General features: G+C 40.6%; 1 protein-coding gene across 4 annotated transcripts in view; it reads right to left on the minus strand.

Annotated features, from left to right (window-relative positions):
* The window catches only part of pax5 (paired box 5), a 54,214-nt gene that overhangs the window by 12,227 nt on the left and 19,488 nt on the right, over window positions 1-22,499 (minus strand). For 2 of the 4 annotated variants that reach the window (XM_077524902.1, XM_077524903.1), the window contains exons 5-7: window positions 19,781-19,906; window positions 10,760-10,860; window positions 1,361-1,493 (exon numbers count right to left, since the gene is read on the minus strand). In XM_077524902.1, coding sequence (XP_077381028.1) covers window positions 1,361-1,493; window positions 10,760-10,860; window positions 19,781-19,906 — 360 coding nt within the window. Of the gene's footprint in view, window positions 1-1,360; window positions 1,494-10,675; window positions 10,861-19,780; window positions 19,907-22,499 lie in introns of all 4 variants that reach the window. The other 2 variants (XM_077524900.1, XM_077524901.1) reach the window with 1 other exon arrangement.

The raw sequence follows: 22,499 nt of genomic DNA on the forward strand, positions 1-22,499 counted from the left end.
CGTATCATTACACAAAATTTGAGTCGAGACTGACTCACTGCATAGTTAGAATGTAAAGAGAATCCAAATAAAATTAGCTATGCAGAGTAGTTTTCAGGATGTATCAACACTGCACCAAACATACAGACATTTTACCCTTTAGAGGGCGCTCTATTCTGAGAGAAAAGACAGTCAGTGAATGTAATGCATAATATTCCAAACACGTGTGTGTTAATATGAATGTGTGCATGCATAAGCAGAAATGGAAATTTCCTTTTCTATCGCTGTCTCTGCTCGGGCAGGTACTACTCCTCTGTGGTTTCGGGCGGCCCAAAAAAAAAAGAGGCAATTCCCAGATATCCCAAATTCCCAGCTCTATGATTCCCCTCATTACCGATGGGAGCACTGAAGCCTTGTCCGAGTGCTCCCTGGTCTACTCTTAATTAACAACCGCCTCTCCCAGCGTCCCTAAATGGAGACAAGCTTTTATACCGCTCCTCTATCTGTCCATCTTTCTTGCCATCCTTTCCTTCAGGCATGTCTCTCCGGAGATTGAAAGCACCGAGCTCTTGATAAACATTAAAACACTTTCAAAGTGTGGAGCCCACAGCGCAGCTCAAGTAGACTTCATAAGGATTACAGTATTTGGCGTATGAATGACTTTATTTCTTCTTCATCTAATACGTGGATTAAACGCGTGCACTGGGGGTTTAAGCATGATTGAAAAACATTGCCAGGAAAGGTTTTTGTGCATATATACAGATTTAATAGTGTTTGCACAACTAAATTGTCATTTTGACATATTAACATATTGAACACATATACACATATGTGCATATGGCAATGGACTATCTCTTAAATGGATTAGAGACAGAGGCCATTAGAATCAAGTCAGTGCCACATTTACATTACATCAGTTGTGTCACATCCCCAATAGCAACAACTGTAACAACCATAAACCAATGAATAATTAAATGCAGAAGATGAGACTCACGTGTATCCAATTTTCCATTACAACACTACATTCATGCAAATATCTGGGTAATCTAGTGCATCTATTTTTTTTTAAGTCTAGTCCTAAGAAAGAATTTGGTTTATCATAAGGTTTAATGGAAATATTTTATGGTCCATTGTGCAAATGATATATACTGCAAATAATATGGCAGTTCCATACAAATGGATTATTAAGAAAACAACAGGTAAAAAAATAAATAAAAATTAATTAACCCTATAAAGCCTGAAAAGGCACCAAAATGTGGCTACTTGACAATTCACGAAAAATGCTTACAGAAATTTACCCTGGCAATTGGCACACATTTATTTATACATTTAACAACTTAATTTATTACATTTCTTTTTAGTTAACATAAGAGTTCCTTACCTGGAACTAATGAATAGGACTGTGGGCCGGCCACGCTGGCTCCTAGTTCCGCCCCGGTGCCGGGATTGGCCAAACTGTTCTTCATCTCGTCCAATCCACCGGCTAGCGAGGCCATGGAGGAGTAATCCGACGTCTGGGCAGAAACAGGAAGTGGTGGAGGAAGCTTAAAACATCCCAACGTTATCTGATAACCAGACACGCATTAGCGCAGCATTTTGATCCGGCTGTCTGTCACTGCCGCTTCCTTCTTCAGGACTCAGGTTGATGTTCAAACACGCACACACGCACACACAGACCAGCAGAGAGTCTATTGATCTGTTTACAAAGACAAGGATTTACTCTACAACCAAGTCCAACAGTTTATAAGCACACGATCAACTTGATGTTTTTCTTCATCCATCTCTATTGCTCTCTCTGTCACACACATATACAGTACAGAAGTACACAGTACACACATATATTGTATACCACAGTTAACACAAATCTTCTGGTCTTACAAGACAACAACACAAATAAGAACTGTGATCATCTCAGGACACGTTCACTCATCCAATGCCCTACACATTGCAGAGGACAAACCTAAAGAAGAAGAGATTAGATGATGGAATTTCTAGTTGTCAGCTTTAATTTCAGATCTTGTTCCAAAAGTCTACACTACTACTATGATACTTTGATACTGCTTAGCATGCCAAAAACTAATCAAAATGCTTGCAGAAATTTCTACAGGCTTGTTGTCAAAAACAGCGATCGATCGTGACCTTTAGATCATCTAGCTTCATAGACCCCAGTCGATTGTCATAATCAACTGTTTATGAAGTCATAGCTGCCACTGACAGCACGCTCCCCCATCTGACACATTGATAGACTATGGTAGCGTTCCCCTTAACTTGACCTGTGCTTGACCCCATAGAACTCATTTTCCTCAGCTACTGATGATAGGTATAGACACAGATATCAGTATGGTCAGTCATATACAGGAGGTAAGAAAAATAGTCAATATTATATGCATCACATCAAATGCTTTAGCATGTTTCTAGCAAACTGAAAAAATGAAGAAATACTAAAAATAGCTTCATTCTGAAACAAGATGAACTCATATCGCCAATGTCTTAACAATTCAAGATAAAATAGGATGCTTATTGTTGAAAAGATGTGAATGTCATTGTTTTGTTATGTTCCATTGTATTTTATATGAAATATTTTATTGGAGCGCTGATGCCATTCGATCCAATACACGACTGAAATGAGGTGGTTTGGTTCTTGTGGGTCTGTGCGCATCTACTGCCAACAATTCTAAGACAGGGCAGATTACTGTGATATTGCTCAACAAAAAGTGGAGATGAAACTCTAACACATGTTCTTAAATCCACGTGTATAACAACTTAAACGGCAATTGGGAGAAAATGTTGGGTAAATGTAAGCGTTTGCGTGAATATGGACACACATTTCTTGACGGGAAATATTTTTAAAAATGAGTAAGAAAATGTTTGTTCCCATTTCAGTTGATCTCTCTCTGTGTACATTGTTTATTTAATACAAAAAACCTATCAACAATGATACTTCATGCAAATGAAAATATTGCAGTAGAAGTAACGTGGTTCAATGTTAAAAAGCTTTATGCATAAATAAGGTTTTGATAGTAACTTCACTGAAATGTCAACGCTCATTGTGTTGCTTACATATTGTATACGGCATTCACAGTTAATACTTTTTTTGCAGGATTTTTTAAATTGAAAATTGCTCTGTTGTGTATTTAAACAAATATGTAGACTATGTAAAACGTCTTGTAAAACAGTCAAATGGTCTGCCATTAATTGACTCATTCAATCCCAAAAACATTTCAACACTTCATCCTTCCCTCCCAAAAATGTTTTATTTATTTATTTATTTTTTTCTTTTAATGCAAGAGCATAGAGAATGCTTTGATGCAGCTTCTGACATGAAGAGGTCGCTTCAAGCAATGGTAGTTATTACAAAAACGGCCAGCAGGTGGCATCAGAGTATAAGAGATCAGCCAGGGCCATGTTGCAGCAAGCTCTTTTTTCTGTGTTTTCACCAGGAATGTATATGAGCTATATTCTAATGCTGATTGCTGCAAAACGGAAACAGATACAAACATAGTTTTTTTTTTCTAGATGGAAGACAAGACTCTAATCTTTCTTTTGGTAGGTTACATGTTTTTATGGCAATATTTTATAATATTCCCACAGAATATTTAATATTCTGTGGGCTTTGCAAAATCCAGTAAAACAGCCGTGAGTGAAGGAGGTTGCTTTCAGTGAAAATGGCTGTGAGTGAATGAGTTAATATATTTGCTGTTGTAAGCATTTACTTACCAAATAAGAAGTTATTCACATGTGATATATTTTTAACATTAATCAGCTGCTTAAAATGTTATCGTAACTGGCATCAGCCACAAAAAAATCCATATCAGCCAGGCCCAAAAAAAATTGTGAATGTGTCTGGAGAGCGTACAAAGAAACTTTTGCAATAATCTATTTCCATCTGACTGGAGAAGCATGCGCATGTGTTTGTATATTGTGGACACTAACGACAGCGATCAGAATTTCCTTTCAATGATGAGGTGAGCGTTTTGCAGTGACCCTTTTAATACCTGGGAATTTGTTTGAGCGTGCGAAAGTGGAAGTGTGAGCGTGTTTGTGTTCACTGACCTCTTAAACACCTCTGCGCTCGTCAGCACACAACACAACCACTGGACTGTGACCTGCCAAATAAGAGCTTACCCCGTACACACATTCACGCACACACCTGCCCAGGCTTTCTCTCTCTCTCTTAAGACTTGACGCACATTTTAAGCTTCCTCTCTTAATGACTCCGATCTCACCTCCCCCCCGCCATTCACACATCGCACCTGTATTTTTTTTTCTCATTCCAGCCACCCACTTCATTTCTTGGCTGCCGTCAGTCTTATTATAATAGTGTCTAATGAGTCCATGTATCCATGTAGATGGGGAGGGGGGCAGAGGCAGCAGTGGAGAAGAAGGGGACTGCTGCGGTAATTGGCCATGATGAAGTTTGGCCAGTGGAGTGACAGGCCCGCTAAGGAAGATGGATCATTCTCATTCGCCCCCGTAAATGTTGTCAATTCTGCCGCTCATACGGCACCATCAGCCCTCATCAAAGAGGAGGGACGCAGCTGCGGGGCCACGCAGGGATTTGGGAGTTGAGGGTGAGGGTGTTGGGGGGTGGGGAGGGTGGGGGGTAGGTTGTACGGGGCGGGATGCTGGGTTGAAACAAATGGAGGCAATGGTGGATGTGACATTAGTGACTTCAGTTTTAGACTGGAAATGCCTTTCAGCACCTTGGAGAGAGATCTCATTTTTTGAGCTGTTATGGAATACACTCGATAGAAGGCACATCCTGAAAAGTAAGAAAATAAATACAAAAATAAATAAGGTTTTGTTTTTTAAAGTATTTATAATCACACATTTAGTGGGAGTGATGCAATGCCAGAGGGGAGCGTAAGACTTTTTTTTTTTTTTCTTTTTTTTGCCTTACAAGAATAAAGTGTAATTGCACATCCACTACAGTAGGTGGCAGTGGCCTTCACATTTATTTATTTATTTATTTATTTATTTATTTATTCCATTTATTTTCAGACAAATTGACACACTTCAAATCGTTTCTGCGAGAGATTAAAAAACATGTAATTAAGTGATTTATTTATTTATTTATGTATTTATTTATTTAATTTCACGCAAATTGATGCACTTCAAATCTTTCCTGCGAGACATTAAAAAATTAATGTTAAGGATGCCATGTTAGAGATATACTTGTAATAATTTTATAGACAGTTGATACTATTTATAGTTGCGGCAGAGGGTGTTAAATGTTTTCTTCTGGGGGGGGGGGGGGGGGGGGGGGCAACATAAAATACTTGAGAAACACTGCTCTTGGCTCAAAATTAAAATATAAATAAAACATCAATATTCAAAAGTGAATAAAGATTGTGTGGTGGCAAACGCTGGTGACAGTCTAATGAAAGAGAATTCATCACAACACTGCGACATCTTTGGTTAGTGGACATATTGATAGCGAGGTAATGCTTTGGTCCACACCAGATCTCACATCAATAAGTGATGAGCCTTAACCGACCCGCCACCACACGCTCACACACGCACCTTGCCATGTTGCAGTCGGGCATTTGCATAATGGTATTTCCCCTTTTTCCCATTCGCCAAATTGCCCCCTATTTCTCCATCTCTGTCTTTGTCGCTCCCCCTCGCCACCTTTTTGTGTTCTCCTGATGGAAAAAGGCTTGACTGTAAACAAATACAATTCTCACAGATGGACTGAGAAAGGGAGTGTGGGGAAGGAAATCATCAACAGCGATGCATAGGAATGCGCATTTCAGCTCCACTCCGCAGAGACTCTAATAGTTCCTAGATTCGGATTTACGCTCACAGGATCTTTCATTAGGTACATACGCCCGATGAGATCTACAATAAGATTTGCTTCAAAATACCTATAAATACCTCTCAATGGAATGAAGTAAAATTCTATACTATTGTGAAATATTTTTAATAGGATGATTTCTATGATTTTTTTTTTTTTTTTTAAATATAGTTCTTGTGTTGGGTAAGAAAATGTATCATTTGAGTGTGTCCAAATGTTTGACATCCAACAACTTTTAATACAGGCTATATTTTGCCATGTTCTAAAATTTATAAAAGGTAATGTTTCCAACTTATTGACAGAAATGTATGATTATCTCTTCATAATGTACTCAAAAGCATCACAGAAACCAAGAAAAAAACGCTTTGTGGTTCTCTTTATTGGACGACGGGCAGGCATTGGGACCCAGCGTGGTCTAGATGTGTGGGAGGTGCCGTCACCTGAGCTGATTTATCACCTGACTAATGGGAAGTGATTGAGGGAAATTCAATGAACTCTGTCTGACAAGCACACGTGCAGACACACCCTCCGCCATGAGCCCGCAAATTAATTGTGCGGCTTAATAGACTATGGTGAGAGGGAGAACAAGAATGAGAAAAAAAAAGATTAAGAAAAGGAAGGATGAGTGTGTTTTGACGACAGCAGCAGAATGTTTGTTTATGTAGGGTGTAAACAGCTGATTTTTTTTTTTTTACACTAAAATGGGATTCTGCAAAAAAATAAAATAAAAATACTTAGAAGGAGAAGGTATATTACAGGGGTCATCAACATGATGTTCAAAAACATCTGTTCTTAAAAAAAAAAAAAAAAAATTGCGCTAAAAAATTAAAATTTTCTAGGAATGTTGTAGAAGTGATCATTTGAAAATGGACAGATTTGTAGAAATAAAGTATTGCATAATTGCATAATTTACGCTACCTACTTTACTCTGTGAAAATATTGAGAATTAATTAACATGATGTGTCTTCACAGATTAAGTTAATATTATTAATAATGACTAGGGGTGTCAAAATTAGTGTGTTCATTTAAAGTTACTTTAACAACATTAATATTTTTAACGCACGATTAATGACCCAGCCCACCCCACATACCACCCCCCCCCCCCCCCCCCCCCCCCCAACCCAACCCCTTATTTGGAAAGCCTGTACTGGGGGAATTTCAGTCGCAACGCAGCAGGCGTCAACATTTTGTAATAAATTTAATAATAATCAATACATTTGTGGAAACTGTGATCCAGTTGTATTTTACAATTTTAAAAATGTGCTGAATTTCACAAGTTGCTTCATGTTAAAGATTCGATAGTTCTTAATATGAAAAGAAAATGCACTGATCTGTCACCGTCTTAAAAATGCAATTATGCCATCTAGTGGCAGAAATATTACCTCAACACAAATCAATATCACACTTTTTTTTATATTACAGTGTTAGGGGTGTGAATTGCCTAGTACCTGACGATTCGATTCGTATCACGATTCACAGGTCACGATTCGATTCGATACCGATTAATCCCGATACGAATTTATAAGTCGATTGTTGCGATTTTTTTCATTCAAATTTAGAAAATACTAATCAGTAAGCTTGTAGAGTGTAAGATTGATATGAAAATGTATTATTTATCTGAAATTTCAGTCTTATAGAGGTTGTAATCTGTTTCATGTTTGAACAGCATTAAAATAAAATATTAAGGCTTAATGTTCCGTTCATATAACATTCTATCATGCTCAAGGTGTGAATCCTAAAAAAAAAAAAACTCGATTCTGCCGATTATTGAATCGATTCGAGAATCGCGTGATGTAGTATCGCGATATATCGCCGAATCGATTTTTTTAACACCCCTATACAGTGTATCGTTTTAATTTTAATTCAATTTTATGAATTATTATGAAATTACTGTATCAATGACTAAAAGATGCAGCCACATTTCTTTTAGCTTAACATTTTCTCACATTTATGTTAACAAGAGTATGAAAACATTGGGGGGGAAAAATGTACATTTTACTGTCCTTTTAGAAAAGATATAAAATTTGCGATGAATCTTGAGTTAACTATTGAAGTCTTAATTATGATTACAAATATTAATCACCTGACACCCCTTATAATAACATAAGATAAGTTAATTTGGTTAAAATGGTAATTTCAGAAGTGTTTATCAAACTGGTAGCTCATTGGATTAATTAGTAACCAAGAATTGCTCAATATGTTTCAATACGGTTGTTGACCCCTGATATACTGTAGTACATTGTCACCTACACAGAAAGCTTGAGGTCACACTAAAATCCCAAACAAATTCTATATCCCATTTCAATGGCCTCTGTGCACAGATTCACATTGGCCCCCACAAAGATAGAAAGACAAGAACCTGCACATACACACTCAACATCAACAGCAGGTCCAAAGTCTTCTTGGCATCTTTTAGCGAGGTCTGTCACAATACAGCATGACCCTCCTTGACCGCAAGACCACCACATACACACCCGTACACACAAAGATCCGGGCCCAAATCGCAAAGAGGCTGAGCTGCGGCTGTCAGTGTTAAGCATATGACTGTCAATCATTCCCTCTGGGAAATTCAATGGCTATGTGGGGGGGTTTAGTTGACTAGACCAGATGATAGAGGGGAGCGGAGGTAGAGGGACAGATCGGAATGTAGACTTTCAATGCGTGCGTGTGTGTGTGTGTGTGTGTGCACTCGCACCTCTTTGTAATCACAATGCGGCTCCTAAAGCCAGTCTGACCCCAGGGCGACCCGGCGTTTAACCGTCCAGACTACGACCAGACCCCAGTGGCTTGACTTGGCTCAGAGAGGACATTGACCTATGAATCATGGGTATTATACTCTTGACTTGAAGTCTATTGAGCTCCTTCAGCCAATCCCTGTCGACCTCTCGCCCTGTGCCACTCCACTCTCCATGTTGGTCCAAAGCAAATGAATGGGCTAAAAAGGCCAACTCTGCCCTAAAGGTCTAAGGCTGCAGTTTCTACATGGCATGATTCTACCAATGTGTTTGTTCTCTTGCCCTTGACACTGATCAAGTCAATACAAGTGAAAGAGGCACGTATTTAAAGGCGGGTCAAAAATAATTGTCATTTTGCGACTTTGGCAAATTTATTTCCGTAATATCAACGTGAGCAGTGCGCTTTAGAAGCATCTGACGGAATACAAATGCTAGGTTCGTGTTGTTTTGTTGTTACACCTGTCCATTCCACTCACATTTACATTATTGTACGGCTGGCAAAGGGCGTGAGGTCAATTTAAATGCAGCAACATGATGCAGACACTCCTTGACGCAGTGTCTTTTTGTCTCTGCTCCATGCTGAATATTCCCAAGATGCATTGGTGCGAAGGAAGCTTTCTCACTGTCAAAAGTGGCAGTAAGAGTGGCCATACTGAGCCACAATTAACATTGACATTGAGTGGAATTACCTAAGTCAGCCAATAATTTGAAACTTGATGAGAGTGGCTAGTAATGGCAATTAATTAATTTTTTCAAGTCTTTAAAACAATACACCATTTGTTAAAAACAAATCAGCTATTGTTCCCTGAAAACAATCGTCAATTTATGTTGAGTGATTATGGTTCATAGTACTTTTTAAAGTGGAAGTCAACCTTAAACATTTGTTGACAATAATATAAGTGAACTCACTAGTCTAAAACATGACATTCGGATTAATATCAACATTTGTGGAATATGAGTTATGAAGCAAAATCCAGCCGTTTTTATCCATCCGGGGGCGGCCATTTTGCCACTTGTTGTCGACTGAAGATGACATCACTGTTGCTCAGGCAACGACCAATCACAGCACAGGATTTTGCTGCTTAACTCATATTCCACAAATGTATTATATATTAGAATGTCACGTTTATACTAGTGAGGTCACATAAAACATATTGTTGTCAATATGTTAATTTTTTTACTTCCGCTTTAAGGATATTTTTGCATTAGGTAAAATAGTGGCGATTTTTAGACACTCACGTGATCATCGTGCCGTATCGCGTACTGTAAACACGCATAATATCACATGGCTTTGAAAGACGACAAGGACACTCACGAAGAATTTTTGAGTCCCATGGTGGACATCAAAGGGGGAATTACGCCCTATAGCAACGAACAACCTCTTCAAAAGCAGTACAGCCATGGGGGACTCGCTGAAAATTCGAGTGAAGTGAAATTGAAACTATGGCCTATGATGAGGACGATTTCAGCCACCCCATAGTGAGTAGAAGTTAGGGGCCATCCACAAATGACATGTTCCAGGGATGTATGTACGTATGTGGGACTCAAGTTACCATATTTAAACACGTCACCCTGGAATATTTCATTTGTGGACGGTCCCTAACCTGGATGGTTAACATCGAGCCAACTTTTACTCACTTGGCAGCGACATTATGTTGTGCTCACCATGCTTACTCCTACATTAGGAGTCTCTCTCGAGGAAAGACATGGAACCTGACATTCTGAGGATTACACAAATCAGAAGTGGCACAATATTTGGCGATAGAAGAAGCATTTTTCTTGCCCATTACTTCAGCAAACTCGTATTCAGCGGCTACGTCACGAAACTGGATAATGGTGCTGCCCAGTGTATGTTATTATTTTGATACTCAATCTTAAAATAATACTTAAAAAATAATAATTATTCCAAGCAGTTATTTCACGTGTCTGTAGTGTACATTATTTTGAGATGTGACGGTAATCGGTCACTTAAATACCAACCCTAAACCTTTAAGAATAATAGTATTAAACATGAATGAATCCATGATTGATTGCTAGCTCTTCCCATAGTTGACCAAACAAGCCAAATGGCCATCCCAAGTAGACAAACTAAACGAGAGTGGTACAGTCTTACTGGCCTGTGACGGACCTGTCCCCCAAACTCTGCACTGGGCCACGCCCTTACCTTGCCAGGGTCTGGGCTCGCATAGAGGTCAGAGCTGGATTGGATTGGACAGGATGGCTGTCTGTCAAACAGGCGGTCCAATACCTCGATCTGCTGCGGCGAGAACAGCTCCCCTCTCATCTGCTTCCTGAGGAAGTCCCGCCCACTGTGGCTGTGCCCATTGGCCAGCGGCGACTCCTGCAGACCTGAAAGGGACCGAGGAAATGTTGATGTTGAGAAGCGCGGCAGACAGAGAGGCTATTTACAGGCGGGAATTCAAGAGGGATATGAGTAGGGTGTTAGTGGTTGCGGTCTGGATATCAGATTGGGAAATTTGAAGGAAGGCGGGTAGAGAGAGGGAGCTGATAAAATAAATCTCTGCAAAGGAATTTAATGAACCTCAGCGGGGTGATTTAAAACCATCGATTGTGGAGTCTGCAAGAAAATGCTATACAAATGCAAGCCATTACCAGGCGAACGCTGTCTCCCCATTTTGATCTCTCAGCAGCGCACCTCTCTCTTCTCCATCATTCTGCTCGCATCACCCATACACAGCCCGACACCAAAATATATATTGCCGTGGTATCAGTATTAGACAGTGAGCTCTCGTATCCTGCAGTTATTGCAAGGCTGAAGAACTGAACGAGACAATTATAAGAACTCTGAAAAGTCGCAGCCCGCAAATGATTAGAAAAGGGAGAACCAGAGAAATAGATAAGAGAAAAGGGGAAAGGTGGGGATGAGGGTGAAAATCCCCCCCCGCTATAGAGCCAATTCATTGCTCCAAACTGTTCCTGAGAGCCTATTTTAGTCCTGGGGTCACTGTGTCTGAGTGTGTTTGTTCGGTGGGGATATGACAGGCGGGCAGTGAAGAGGGCTTGGTGAGACTCAAATATTTCTTTCTTCAATTTAGACAGAAAATGCATTTGAGCAGTCGCAGCTAGAAGAATAACAATTGGGCGTTGTGTTGTAAAAAACGAAGAGGCTTTGAGAGAAAATAATTTGTCTGGTCCTCGTTTCTATTGGGCATGATAACCACACACTCATGACAGTGAATGCTAAAATATGCAAATATGTGGACATGACAGGGTGTCTCTCTAAATGTCCTTATTCTATTTGTTTTGAAGTATCATTCGGACAAACATGAGGCCATCAGCATCTGGCAACTTAACCTTTTCAGTTTTTGTAAGCATATCGTTGAGCTGACCTGTCATTGGAGCAGCGTCGCAAAACTGTCCCCGACTGCACTCTCGCACCAGGTTGAGAAGCATTAGTGACATCACACTATTCCAATGCTTCGTACAATTTACAAAAGGCTGCTAATACCCACTGTTGAAAACACTAAACTCTTGGAGTAGCCAGCAAAAGTCTATCCTGACCTTTCGCAGCAAAAGAAGCTCAATTCAGCCAAAGCATCAGAGAGTAATTAACATTTTCCATGCTGACTTCAGGTTGACCATCATAGTCTGAAGTAAAATTCATATAAAATACACAAGTCCAAATCGGTTAAAGTGATTTACGCAAGTCGAAAGGACGGTTATGTTTTGATTGCACTTTCTTTTTGTTTTTGTCTTCAACTACTTCCTTGGCGGGAAGGCATGCTTATTATTTAACACTTTATTGAACATGGAAAGTTATAAACCACATGTGTCAAGATCCGGTCCTCAAGGGCCTGAGTCCTGCATGTTTTCGAGGTTTTACTCCAACACACCTGATTCAATAATCACGATAATTATCAGGCTCCTACAAAGCTTGCTGATGATCTTAAATATAAATCAGCTGTGCTGACCGAAGCCCATCAATTAATCTCAAACGTCCAGGCAGTGCGCCCTCTGTTGGGGACATGTGGTACTGCACCTATCCCCACTCAGGTCATGTTTTGACTCCAACTTTTGAACCCAATGGTCTACCCTACCTAGATACTCAGAAGCAAAGTTGCTGAACGGTTGTAGAGCCTACAACCATGTATTCACCAAGAGTAGACGTCAAAATTTCATTATCAACAGGTTAGTTAGCGCCGTCTCCGCCCCAACTTAATGAGGATAAAGTATTTGTCATTTTCGATGCTCCATAAAATGTATAAATAAATAAATAAATAAATAAATAAATAAATGTGGCATCATAAGACAGCACGTCATCTGCAAATTTTGTTAAAAAATGTACTAAAACCATTCTGTTTAAAAAATATATATATATATACAAGTGGGCGGAGTCAAACATTTAGAACCACCCCTTGGCGAGCCACACTTCGAACTATACTATGCAGGCAGTCATCAAAAAAAGCAAAATAATGTTTACATATTATTTTGCGTTGTTTTTTTTTTTTGTTTTTTTTGTTTTTTAAAGATAACATTTTTGGGTAGTTTCGAAGCCAAGACCAGAGTTTGCAATGAACTGCTGGTTTGCAAACTTCATACTAACTTGTGTGATGTCAAGGGTCAGTCTTACTGTCTCACAGACACATTCTTGGTGGCTCAACCTCACAATATAGTACTGCTGTGGAAAAAAAAAAAAGTCACTCTACCTTCAGTACACAAAACCTCTTTCATCTACTCGGACAAACACACTCCTTGATCATAATCTCTCTTTCACCACTACTTCTCCCCATAACACACACAAGCGTGGGTGTAAGGTTCGCAGGTCTGTGGTGGTGACAGACCAATCAGGGTGGAGATAAAGCCAGTATGATGCTTTAGCCTGGTAACCCACGGCGACCCATTTAATCCCGTCGGCCGGTCCACATGATGGAATTCAATTGATCAATCATGTAGCTCTGATGGCACCATTTCAGCCAGCTTATTGCTTTCTGCTGTCTCTCCGTCACTCACTCACACACACACATACAAATAGACATTCTCAAAGTCGGACTCGCGCTCGCCCAGAATGTGCAACCACAAAGCACCAGACAAAAGGGAAGAGCTTGGAGAAACAACACAAACTACAAGTAAGAACTAAGCTTTGTATTTATGATGATCAATAATGTCCATTCATCTGGATGAGTGTGTGTGCGTCCAAGTGTTTGTGTGGCTGGACGGGTGGGTGCGTAGCTTGATATCCGGCTGCTTTCATTGTATCCATGGATGGGTAAAGAAACTCATTGGCGTGACGGGTTAAATCCTATTCACCGCTGGACACGCACACGCACGCACGTACACACACAGCTGCCTCAATCTCTGTGAGTCCGTCTCAGAAGGGAAGTGTTTCTCTTCCCTCTTCTTCAGAGCAGAACAAAACAAACAATGAGCCATTATTGTTCTATCGGCTTTTTCCTCTCTCTTCCGCCTACTCTCCCTCTCTTCCTCCCTCCATCATCTTTTTTTTTACCCGCTGTTGACTTGTTTTTTATTACATCCGACCAAATTAGAATACATTCAGGAAAAGGGGTCACCTGTTGGAGTATTTAAGTATCGTGTGTGTGTGGATAGGTACCTAACTACCTATGTGTGTGCATGTATTTGTGTATTTGCAGGGATACAGATATCTTTATGCACTTGACATAGGCCAGTGTTTCCCAATTTAAAAAGAACCAGTAGGCCTATATATATATTTTACATAAGAAGAATGTTCCTGCACACCTCCAAACAAAAATGTCACAAAATGTACAGTATGTATGTATACCACATTTTTTTCCGCTTGAAAAAATCTTTGAAAATACACGCTAAATGATGAAAAACTTTGTCGCATTGTGTAGACACTGGTAAATGTCTACATAATGCGACGAAGTAAAAGTTTTTGAACCAATTAAATGAAACTGGGCAATGATGATTTGTGATGTGACACAAATGTGCAGCACAGTGGTTGGGAATCACTGACAAAGGCTGTGAATGTGACCTCGCAGTGCCAGCTTGTGCATGCCCTTTCTCAACTCCAGTGATCAAAGGTTTGTATTTCTTTTTTTTTTTTTTTTTGTCAGGGAGAGGGTGAGAGACACTAGAGGAACTCAGGGTGAAGGGCAGAGATTCCCTCCCTCTTCTCCTCCATCCTCCCCTCTTGACTGCACCACCTCATGCTCATTCTCAGCATCTTTTATCTGGTTAGCTGTTGCGTGTCACAGTGGATGCACAGGCGGTTCAAAGGTCAACTGCTGCTGCTTTAATAATCCTACTAAAATTATTTGGCTTCAAATTCCGTTTTAAGCAACAGCTGGATGTCATTTTCCTTATTGTGTATTAACTTAAAAAGTGTTTTCCAAGTGTCCCATGGAAAAAAAAACAACAATCACTCACACTTTGTAAGATAATAGGTCAAGATACAATAGTCCCCTTTTGGCCCCACAAGTCAAGTTCTTCCATTCAATCCCATTCATCTATAATCTGCTCCCCATCACCCTAAACCCATCTCCCCCAACCCTTACTTCCCCTTGCTTTGGTTGGAGGGCACAGGTCATCACAGAGCTTTATCCACACACACTTGCCCTGCAGACACAAGCACACACGCACACAACTTTCTTTCTTGTGGCTGTTGTGTGCAGATGTAGCAGGTGCAGATTAACTTGGAGCATAGAAACAACACAACCATATTTTAGAATCTCCTGCACTCAAGTTTATCTCACTCTCTAATTAATTAGACTTCTCAAATGTGGATACAGTGTGCCCTGCAATTGGCTGGCAACCATTTCAGGGTGTCCCCCGCCTACTGCCCGAAGACAGCTAGGATAGGCTCCAGCACCCCCCGCGACCCTTGTGAGGAATAAGCGGTCAAGAAAATGGATGGATGGAAATGTGGATACATTTTTTTTTTTTTAACTAACCTAAATTTTAGATTCATTTTAAGGTTGCATTGCAAATGTATTAATTCACTAATGATAAATGCATTCATTGTAATCTTCATTTTTGCTTCTAACAGAAAAGCATTTCTTTGTAAGGGGTTAAAGTGCTTTATCAATAAAGCTGTGTTGAAATGAGAACTCTGCGTTGGTTTGTAGCCAAAGGTAGAATCCTGCTCACTTACTGTGACTATAGACCCTTCCAGCTGACGTCACTGCTTAGCTTCCGCTGAGCCTCCCGGAGGGCAAGCATCCGATACCAGATGAATGTAGCGAACTTGATTTTCGGCAAGCGTTTTAGTTAAAAGGTGGAAAAATGTCAAGTTTCACAAAAAAACGTCCCGAGTAGGACACTACATTACTGCGACTCATTGAAACCATGCAGTCGTTTGGAGCCGCCCGCTACAAAAAATGGAGTTTGTTGGAAGGCAAAGTGGAAGCGGAAGCTTAAGGTACCGGTATGTTGTTTTTGCTTGAAACAGTACGTCGATCACTACTTTCATGGTCTAAGTTGTCATTCATTCGTTCAGTCGTTTGTGTCCGGATATACTTGTCTTGCTGTATATCGAAGTCTTCAAGCTATTTTAGCTTGCTAGCTGCTAACAAACAGACCGTACGTTTTACAACACATTCGTCAGCGGAGAACAAGCCCAACTTAAAGTGTTGTGATAATCGTGTTAAATCGTTAACCTTTTGTTCAAAATTACTTGAATACTTATGCAAAAAAAGTATGAATGATAGTTACACTAAAGATAATTAGCACATTCAACACGTCTGCCTCGAAATTACAATCAGAGGTTAATGTTATGACCCACTGTGTATGAAACAGAGAAAAACTACCTGATATAAATGATCTGAGCATATCCTCGTACTTTTTGTGGGTGCAAAGCAGTTGCGCCGTAGTTTTGCCCAAGCCACCGTGGTCGTCTTTCACTCCTCACTGTCTTCCGCCTGCTTTAGAATCACTGCCGGCAGCCAAAGGAACGATCTCATGTCTCTTTGAGCCATTAGAGCAGGGGTGGCAAACTGCGGTCCTCGAGGGCCGGTGTCCTGCAGGTTTTGCAGATTTCCCTACTCGAAGTGCAGCTGATTCCAATTAACAGGCTCGTTATCAGGTTTCTGCAGAGCTTGCTGATGAGCTGATCATGAATCAGCTGTGTTGAAGAAGGGAAATATCCAAAACCAGCAGGACTGCGGCCCTCGAGGACCGGATCTCGCCACCCCTGCATTAGAGCATCCGTCGGCCGCGCACAAGTTCACATAGCATTCCTCGCTGATTTATCAACTGTTTGACCTAGTTTAGAGGTCACACTGATTGTTTTCTAATTCACTCGCATTGACACCCTGCCCTCCACCGCAAGGGGCACACTTAAACGTGACGTCACAATGGAAGGGTCTATTAGGAACCCTTGTTGTGGAAAAAGCCGCATGCTAATCTAGCGATTAGCAATATGTCACCTTCTTCTTCTTCCATTTCTTCATGGTTGGTTGGCAAATATGTTATTCTTAGGTGGCTGCCATTGGTAATCCACAAAAAGTATTTGCCATCAGCCAAAAGAAAGTCAACACAATTAGCAAGCAGGGATGATGCCAGTCCGAGCTCTAATTTTAAAATCTATCAGTCAAACCTGAATATAAGTCAAAGGACCAGCCAATCTATGAAAAAAAATGGTAATATATTTTTTAAGTTCCAAAAACGCAGTTGGTAAACTAATATTTCAGCTAAATACAGTCTTGTAAATTGTGCCTTAAATAATATTTTTAAATTTATTGTTGAGTAGTTGGGGACTTCATTTTTGTCTCCATCATGTATTGCACATTCAAATGTCTCCCTGGCCAACATATGGGTGCCAGACTAAATAATTGTATCTTGTTTGCGTTTGTCTACGTCTATCCATGTCGCTGCATGCTGTTTCTCCTGTCGCCCCTCGCTGTGCGCGTGTGTCATTATCCGGCGGGGGTTGCTCTAATGGAAGCTGTGATTAGCAATGCTGTTAATTAGACCACAGAGTCAACCGGGCAGACCTCCGCTGCAGCATGGCTGGTGGCACATGCAATGCGTGTCACGCTTCCTGAATGTTTCAGTGAAACGTGCCATTTGAATTTGAAAGTTCAGTCAAACAATCGGCATGTTACACATAAAGAGCAGTGTGGAACAATAACGCTCCTAATTAGATTACAACGCCCGTACTTGAGTCTTTGCCACACTCGCGAGGGCACGCATAATAGTTCATCCATACAACATGACATTTATTATTCGTGTCAAAGAAATACAGTCTCCAACGAAAGGATCCCAATTATGGGTCATTTTCATTGCAGATATTGTCAGGTCAACAATAGCACATCTATTCACTGGTATAATAATGAGGATGGCTCTGTTCCTTGTAAATATCTGTTTGACAGCCTGCAGAACTGAAACTATGTGGACACAGTGTGATAATAATGAATTGACTGAAGAAAAATCCTTAAATCGTTAACTTGCTAAAGGTCTAAGTGTATACTAGAGCAAGGTTAACTAATTAGTCGACTAGTTGAGGAGTAATTTTACTACTCCACTTCAACATTTCAAAACATTTCAAGTTTGAAGTCGACTAACCCTTAATCACGTGTTTTTGGCATCTTGTCTTCCAATTATCCAACATAATGAGGATTTTCGACTATAACACTTCTATGGACCAACGTGGGTAAGAGAGTATAGAAATACGGTGGCTGTGGATGAGAATGGTAGTTAGCCTTGCTAGCTTTAGCTGTTCCAATCACAGCTTGTCTTAAAATCTTCATATCAACGGGACCGAAAATACTTCTACTAAAAATTAGACTCGTCTAGAGCACATCTGAAACAAAAAATAGTGAAATAATTCTTCTTCTTCTTCTACTACTACTACTACTACTACTACTTCATCTACTACTACTACTTCTTCTACTACTACTACTGCTACTACTACTTCTTCAGCCAGCTAATCGAGGAGTCAACAATGCACAGGAATCCCACTAATTACAACTACATTCAGCATAATGGTGCAGGAATTTTTAATTTAATTGTCTGGTCCATCAAAATATGAAACTGGTTCTCTACAAAAAAAAAACAAAAAAAAAAAAAAAAAAACTTGAAAACGTCTATTCTATACTGTCCTGAAAAAATATTAATGACATTATGAATTAGCCTAATCGGCTTTGATTCAACTTTAATCACAATACAGTTTACTACAAAAAAACATCTTTAGTAGTTCAACTTCAAGTTTACACAACTTTAGTCTGTCAGCTATGTGGCATAATCAGGTCAGCTCTGTGTGGTCCTGATTCGATGTGACTTGTATACTGCTGATGCGGAACAAGCCTGTAACCTAATCTGCATCTTTTCTTGTTGTCTGTTGAAATGTTTAACAAATGGACACTACATTAGGTACATCTGCACAATCTAATACATGAATGGTAAATGTACTGAACTGACAGAGAGCATTCGACAACATGAGCTGTAAAAGCTGCCTTTAAAAACTATCAAGTTTGACTTTTGATTGACACAGTCAGAGAGGTAAATATGCTTATTATTGTAGTTGTAGTTGGCAGTGATGTAAGTGCACTATTTCCCACAGAGAATTATGTTATGAAGTAACATCGAGAGGGCAAAATAAAATAAAACTCCTTAAGATGAGTCACTACCTAACTGACTGTGTAAATAAATTTTTTTTGTTTTTTTCCAAAGGCAGAATTTTCAAAACAGCTCTAGTATTGAACCTTATTAGATTCTGCACGTGTAGCTAGTGTTTGTGTGTGCATGGAGGACTGTGGTTGGATGGCAGCCCCCAGTGGTGTTTGCCAACCCTCGAACCCCCCTGTTAAGACATCTGGTCCTGTCTCATTTACCGTAGGAGTCTGTCTGTGTGATGGCTTTTTAATGCCACTGACATAACCACATACACTCACTCACACACTCACACACATGTTCATGAGCATACGGTAATGTGTAAAGTATGTGAACGCCCTCACACAGGCTCCCACCACCATTGACAGGCATACAACATTGATCAAGAGTGAAAACGATTGGGATCAATAGCGTATGAATAAGCTTCCTCTTTAATGGATCTCCAGCAGGGTTTGTGAATGAAGATGTTTGGTGTTGTGTTCAGGTGTTGCACGTGCACACACATCTGTCATTGATCGTCACGTGCGCAGTTATTCCCAACTGGGATCTCCATAGTGGAAAGGAAATGAGGGAGATCCTGAGGCTAACTGTAATGTGTTTATGTTTGTTGTGCACTTGTGAAAATACATGCGTGAGCAAAATAAGTAAGCACACAAGAAACGAGCGAAAAGGGCTGTAAACATATAAAAACATACCAAACATTCCGTCTTAAACTCACCTTCATCCCTCTTCCTCTTCCCAACATCAGCAGCTGAGCTGATACCCAGAATGCCGCTGATGGAGTACGAAGAGCCGGCAGAGTCGCTGGTCACCGCAGAGACCTGCGTAGCGGCTACTGATGTCGCTGTAGGCAAAGAAAGTTTCAATTTATTGGCAGTTTGTCATTCTAGGCAGGAAATTGTGCAGAATCCCCATAAAATGATTTAAAATCACTTTAAAGTGAAAATAAAAATATCTTGTAAATTTGACACACCACAGAGAAGAGTGTTAAGAAGACTGCCAAATATATAAGTATACGAAATAAGGCTTCAAAATGGTGAAAAGTCAAGATGGTCTCTCAGACCTCAGACATTGTAGCAGATGTCTTTCATCTGTCACTCAAATCTGTTTGTACATAAGGTGGCTGGGTCACATCCCTATATGTTTGAGCCGCAAAAATACATCCATTTAAAGCTTCCAGTGGCTGGAATATATTCCACAGAGTCGTCGCGGGGATTTTCTATGCTGCGACGAGATGCAATAGCAAACTGCTAGCTTGCAGGCTAACTGCTTCCAGACAATGCCGACCGGCAACGTGGTTATCCAATACATAACTGCCTCGCTTGGTGATGTCTTTATGTCCACATAGCAGAGACAATTCAGGGAATGTTGACAGTTTATTAAACACAGTAGCGCGTCTTATTCTCCCACCTTTGTTTACCGTACATTGTCACTTTTGAGCCCATACTTCCTGCTAGTTATAAACCCCACAATGTTTGGCATTTCATCTTTCTAGGGTAGCCAAAATACAAACCGGTACTTGGGAATTTAAATAACAATGAGCTGTTCTGTAAATTGTGGTATCTAGGGAAGATGCTTGCCTTTGTTGGGGGGTTGTAGACATAGCTAGCTAGCTAACTGCACACTGTAGTCAATGCAAGTGCCTTGTAATCCATCCATCCATCCATTTTCTTGACCGCTTATTCCTCACAAGGGTCGCGGGGGCTGCTGGCGCCTATCTCAGCTGGCTCTGGGCAGTAGGCGGGGGACACCCTGGACTGGTTGCCAACCAATCGCAGGGCACACAGAAACGAACAACCATCCACACTCACAAGCACACCGAGGGACAATTCCGAGCGCCCAATTAACCTGCCATGCATGTCTTTGGAATGTGGGAGGAGACCGGAGTACCCGGAGAAGACCCACGCGGGCACGGGGAGAACATGCAAACTCCACCCAGGAAGGTCCGAGCCTGGACTCGAACCGGAGACCTCAGAACTGGGAAGCGGACGTGCTAACCACTTGGCTACCGTGCCGCCCAAGTGCCTTGTAATAAAAGCAAAATCATTTACAATTGTGCAGGAAAACCACTCATGCCAAAAGTCCAAGTGCGTCACTGGGCTTCGTTTTCGCCTTGCCTCAAAAATCACTTCACAGATCTGTGATCTCTCTGTAGCCAACCTTGCAGTTCTTCATAAGCGTATTTTGCTTGTCTCAAATTCCACCATCTTTTACTCGTGACACTACACTATTTCATTCCTCTATCTCTCTTTCGAAACACACTTTTCTTTGCTAAGTTAACATGCTTATAAAGACTAAACACAAGCAAAAACAAGTCACAGTAGGGGGCTTGGGGGGACTCTTGTCAGTATTTGTCTCTCCCCCTAGTCTCACTCCCCATCCCCCCGCCCCACCCAGCCCCCCGAGGGGGAGACAAGTTCTTCACCGGTCGACACAGCAACAACATACTTGTCATTCCTTTAGACGTGCACACACATACACAACATACAGTCACTCATGTCTGCTCTCCTTATCTGTGCCCTTATAAGCAAGCGAGGGTCTGAGTGACAGGATGGTATCCCATGAGGGACAGAAAGGTGAGGAGAAAGACATCCTAATCCGCTCTCCCTGAAGACACCCACTGAACTCCCCCAACAACACAGAACAGGAACTAGCAGGGGAAGTTTTAAAACACAAACGCACGCACACAAAAACAAACCCGAGGATCAAGCGCCCCCCCACTCTTTTACACCTTCGCCAGCAAAAGGGAGATGATAATGAATGCATATCCCACCTTTTCCTATCTGTTGATTTAGCACTTCAATTATCTGATTTTCCTTTCTCTTCCTCTCCACTGTTTTTCGTTTTATCTGAATGTAATGCTTTTATTCTGCAAATCCAAATGTTCAATTTTCCGCCTGGGAGTGGGACCCATTTATCTGGATAATCTGCGAGCGCCTGAGTATGTGTGTATCAGTGTATGTGTGTGTGTTTGGGTATAAAAGCAAGAGCCGGGAAGCAGCGCATATGAAATTAATTTAGATTAATAGAGGATGCGTGATTATGAAGATATGAGACACTGAAACACAATCCAGTGCCTGAAAGAGCTGCGAGAGTGATGGTGGGAGGAAGAAAGACTCTCATATTTGTTTTCAAGTGAGATAGTCAGTGATGCTTGCGTCTATTGGACACAATACAGTGATTTTATTATTTGATTTTCATCATTACTCAACTTTTGTGAGTATATGAAGACAATAATTTCTTGAGAAATGACACATATCACAGGTAATGTTACCTTAATTCCTCAAAAATTTATCATGTATCAAAAGTACTAATGGTATCAGTATTTGGTGTCAGTAACCAGTAACCACCATTAACTGAATCCTAATTAATTTATTTTTGTGCATTTTCTGCACTATTTATTTGCAATAATGTCCTCTTGTTGACTAATGAGATAG

This window comes from Festucalex cinctus, chromosome 6 (assembly GCF_051991245.1).
Source record: "Festucalex cinctus isolate MCC-2025b chromosome 6, RoL_Fcin_1.0, whole genome shotgun sequence".
Lineage (NCBI taxonomy): Eukaryota > Metazoa > Chordata > Actinopteri > Syngnathiformes > Syngnathidae > Festucalex > Festucalex cinctus.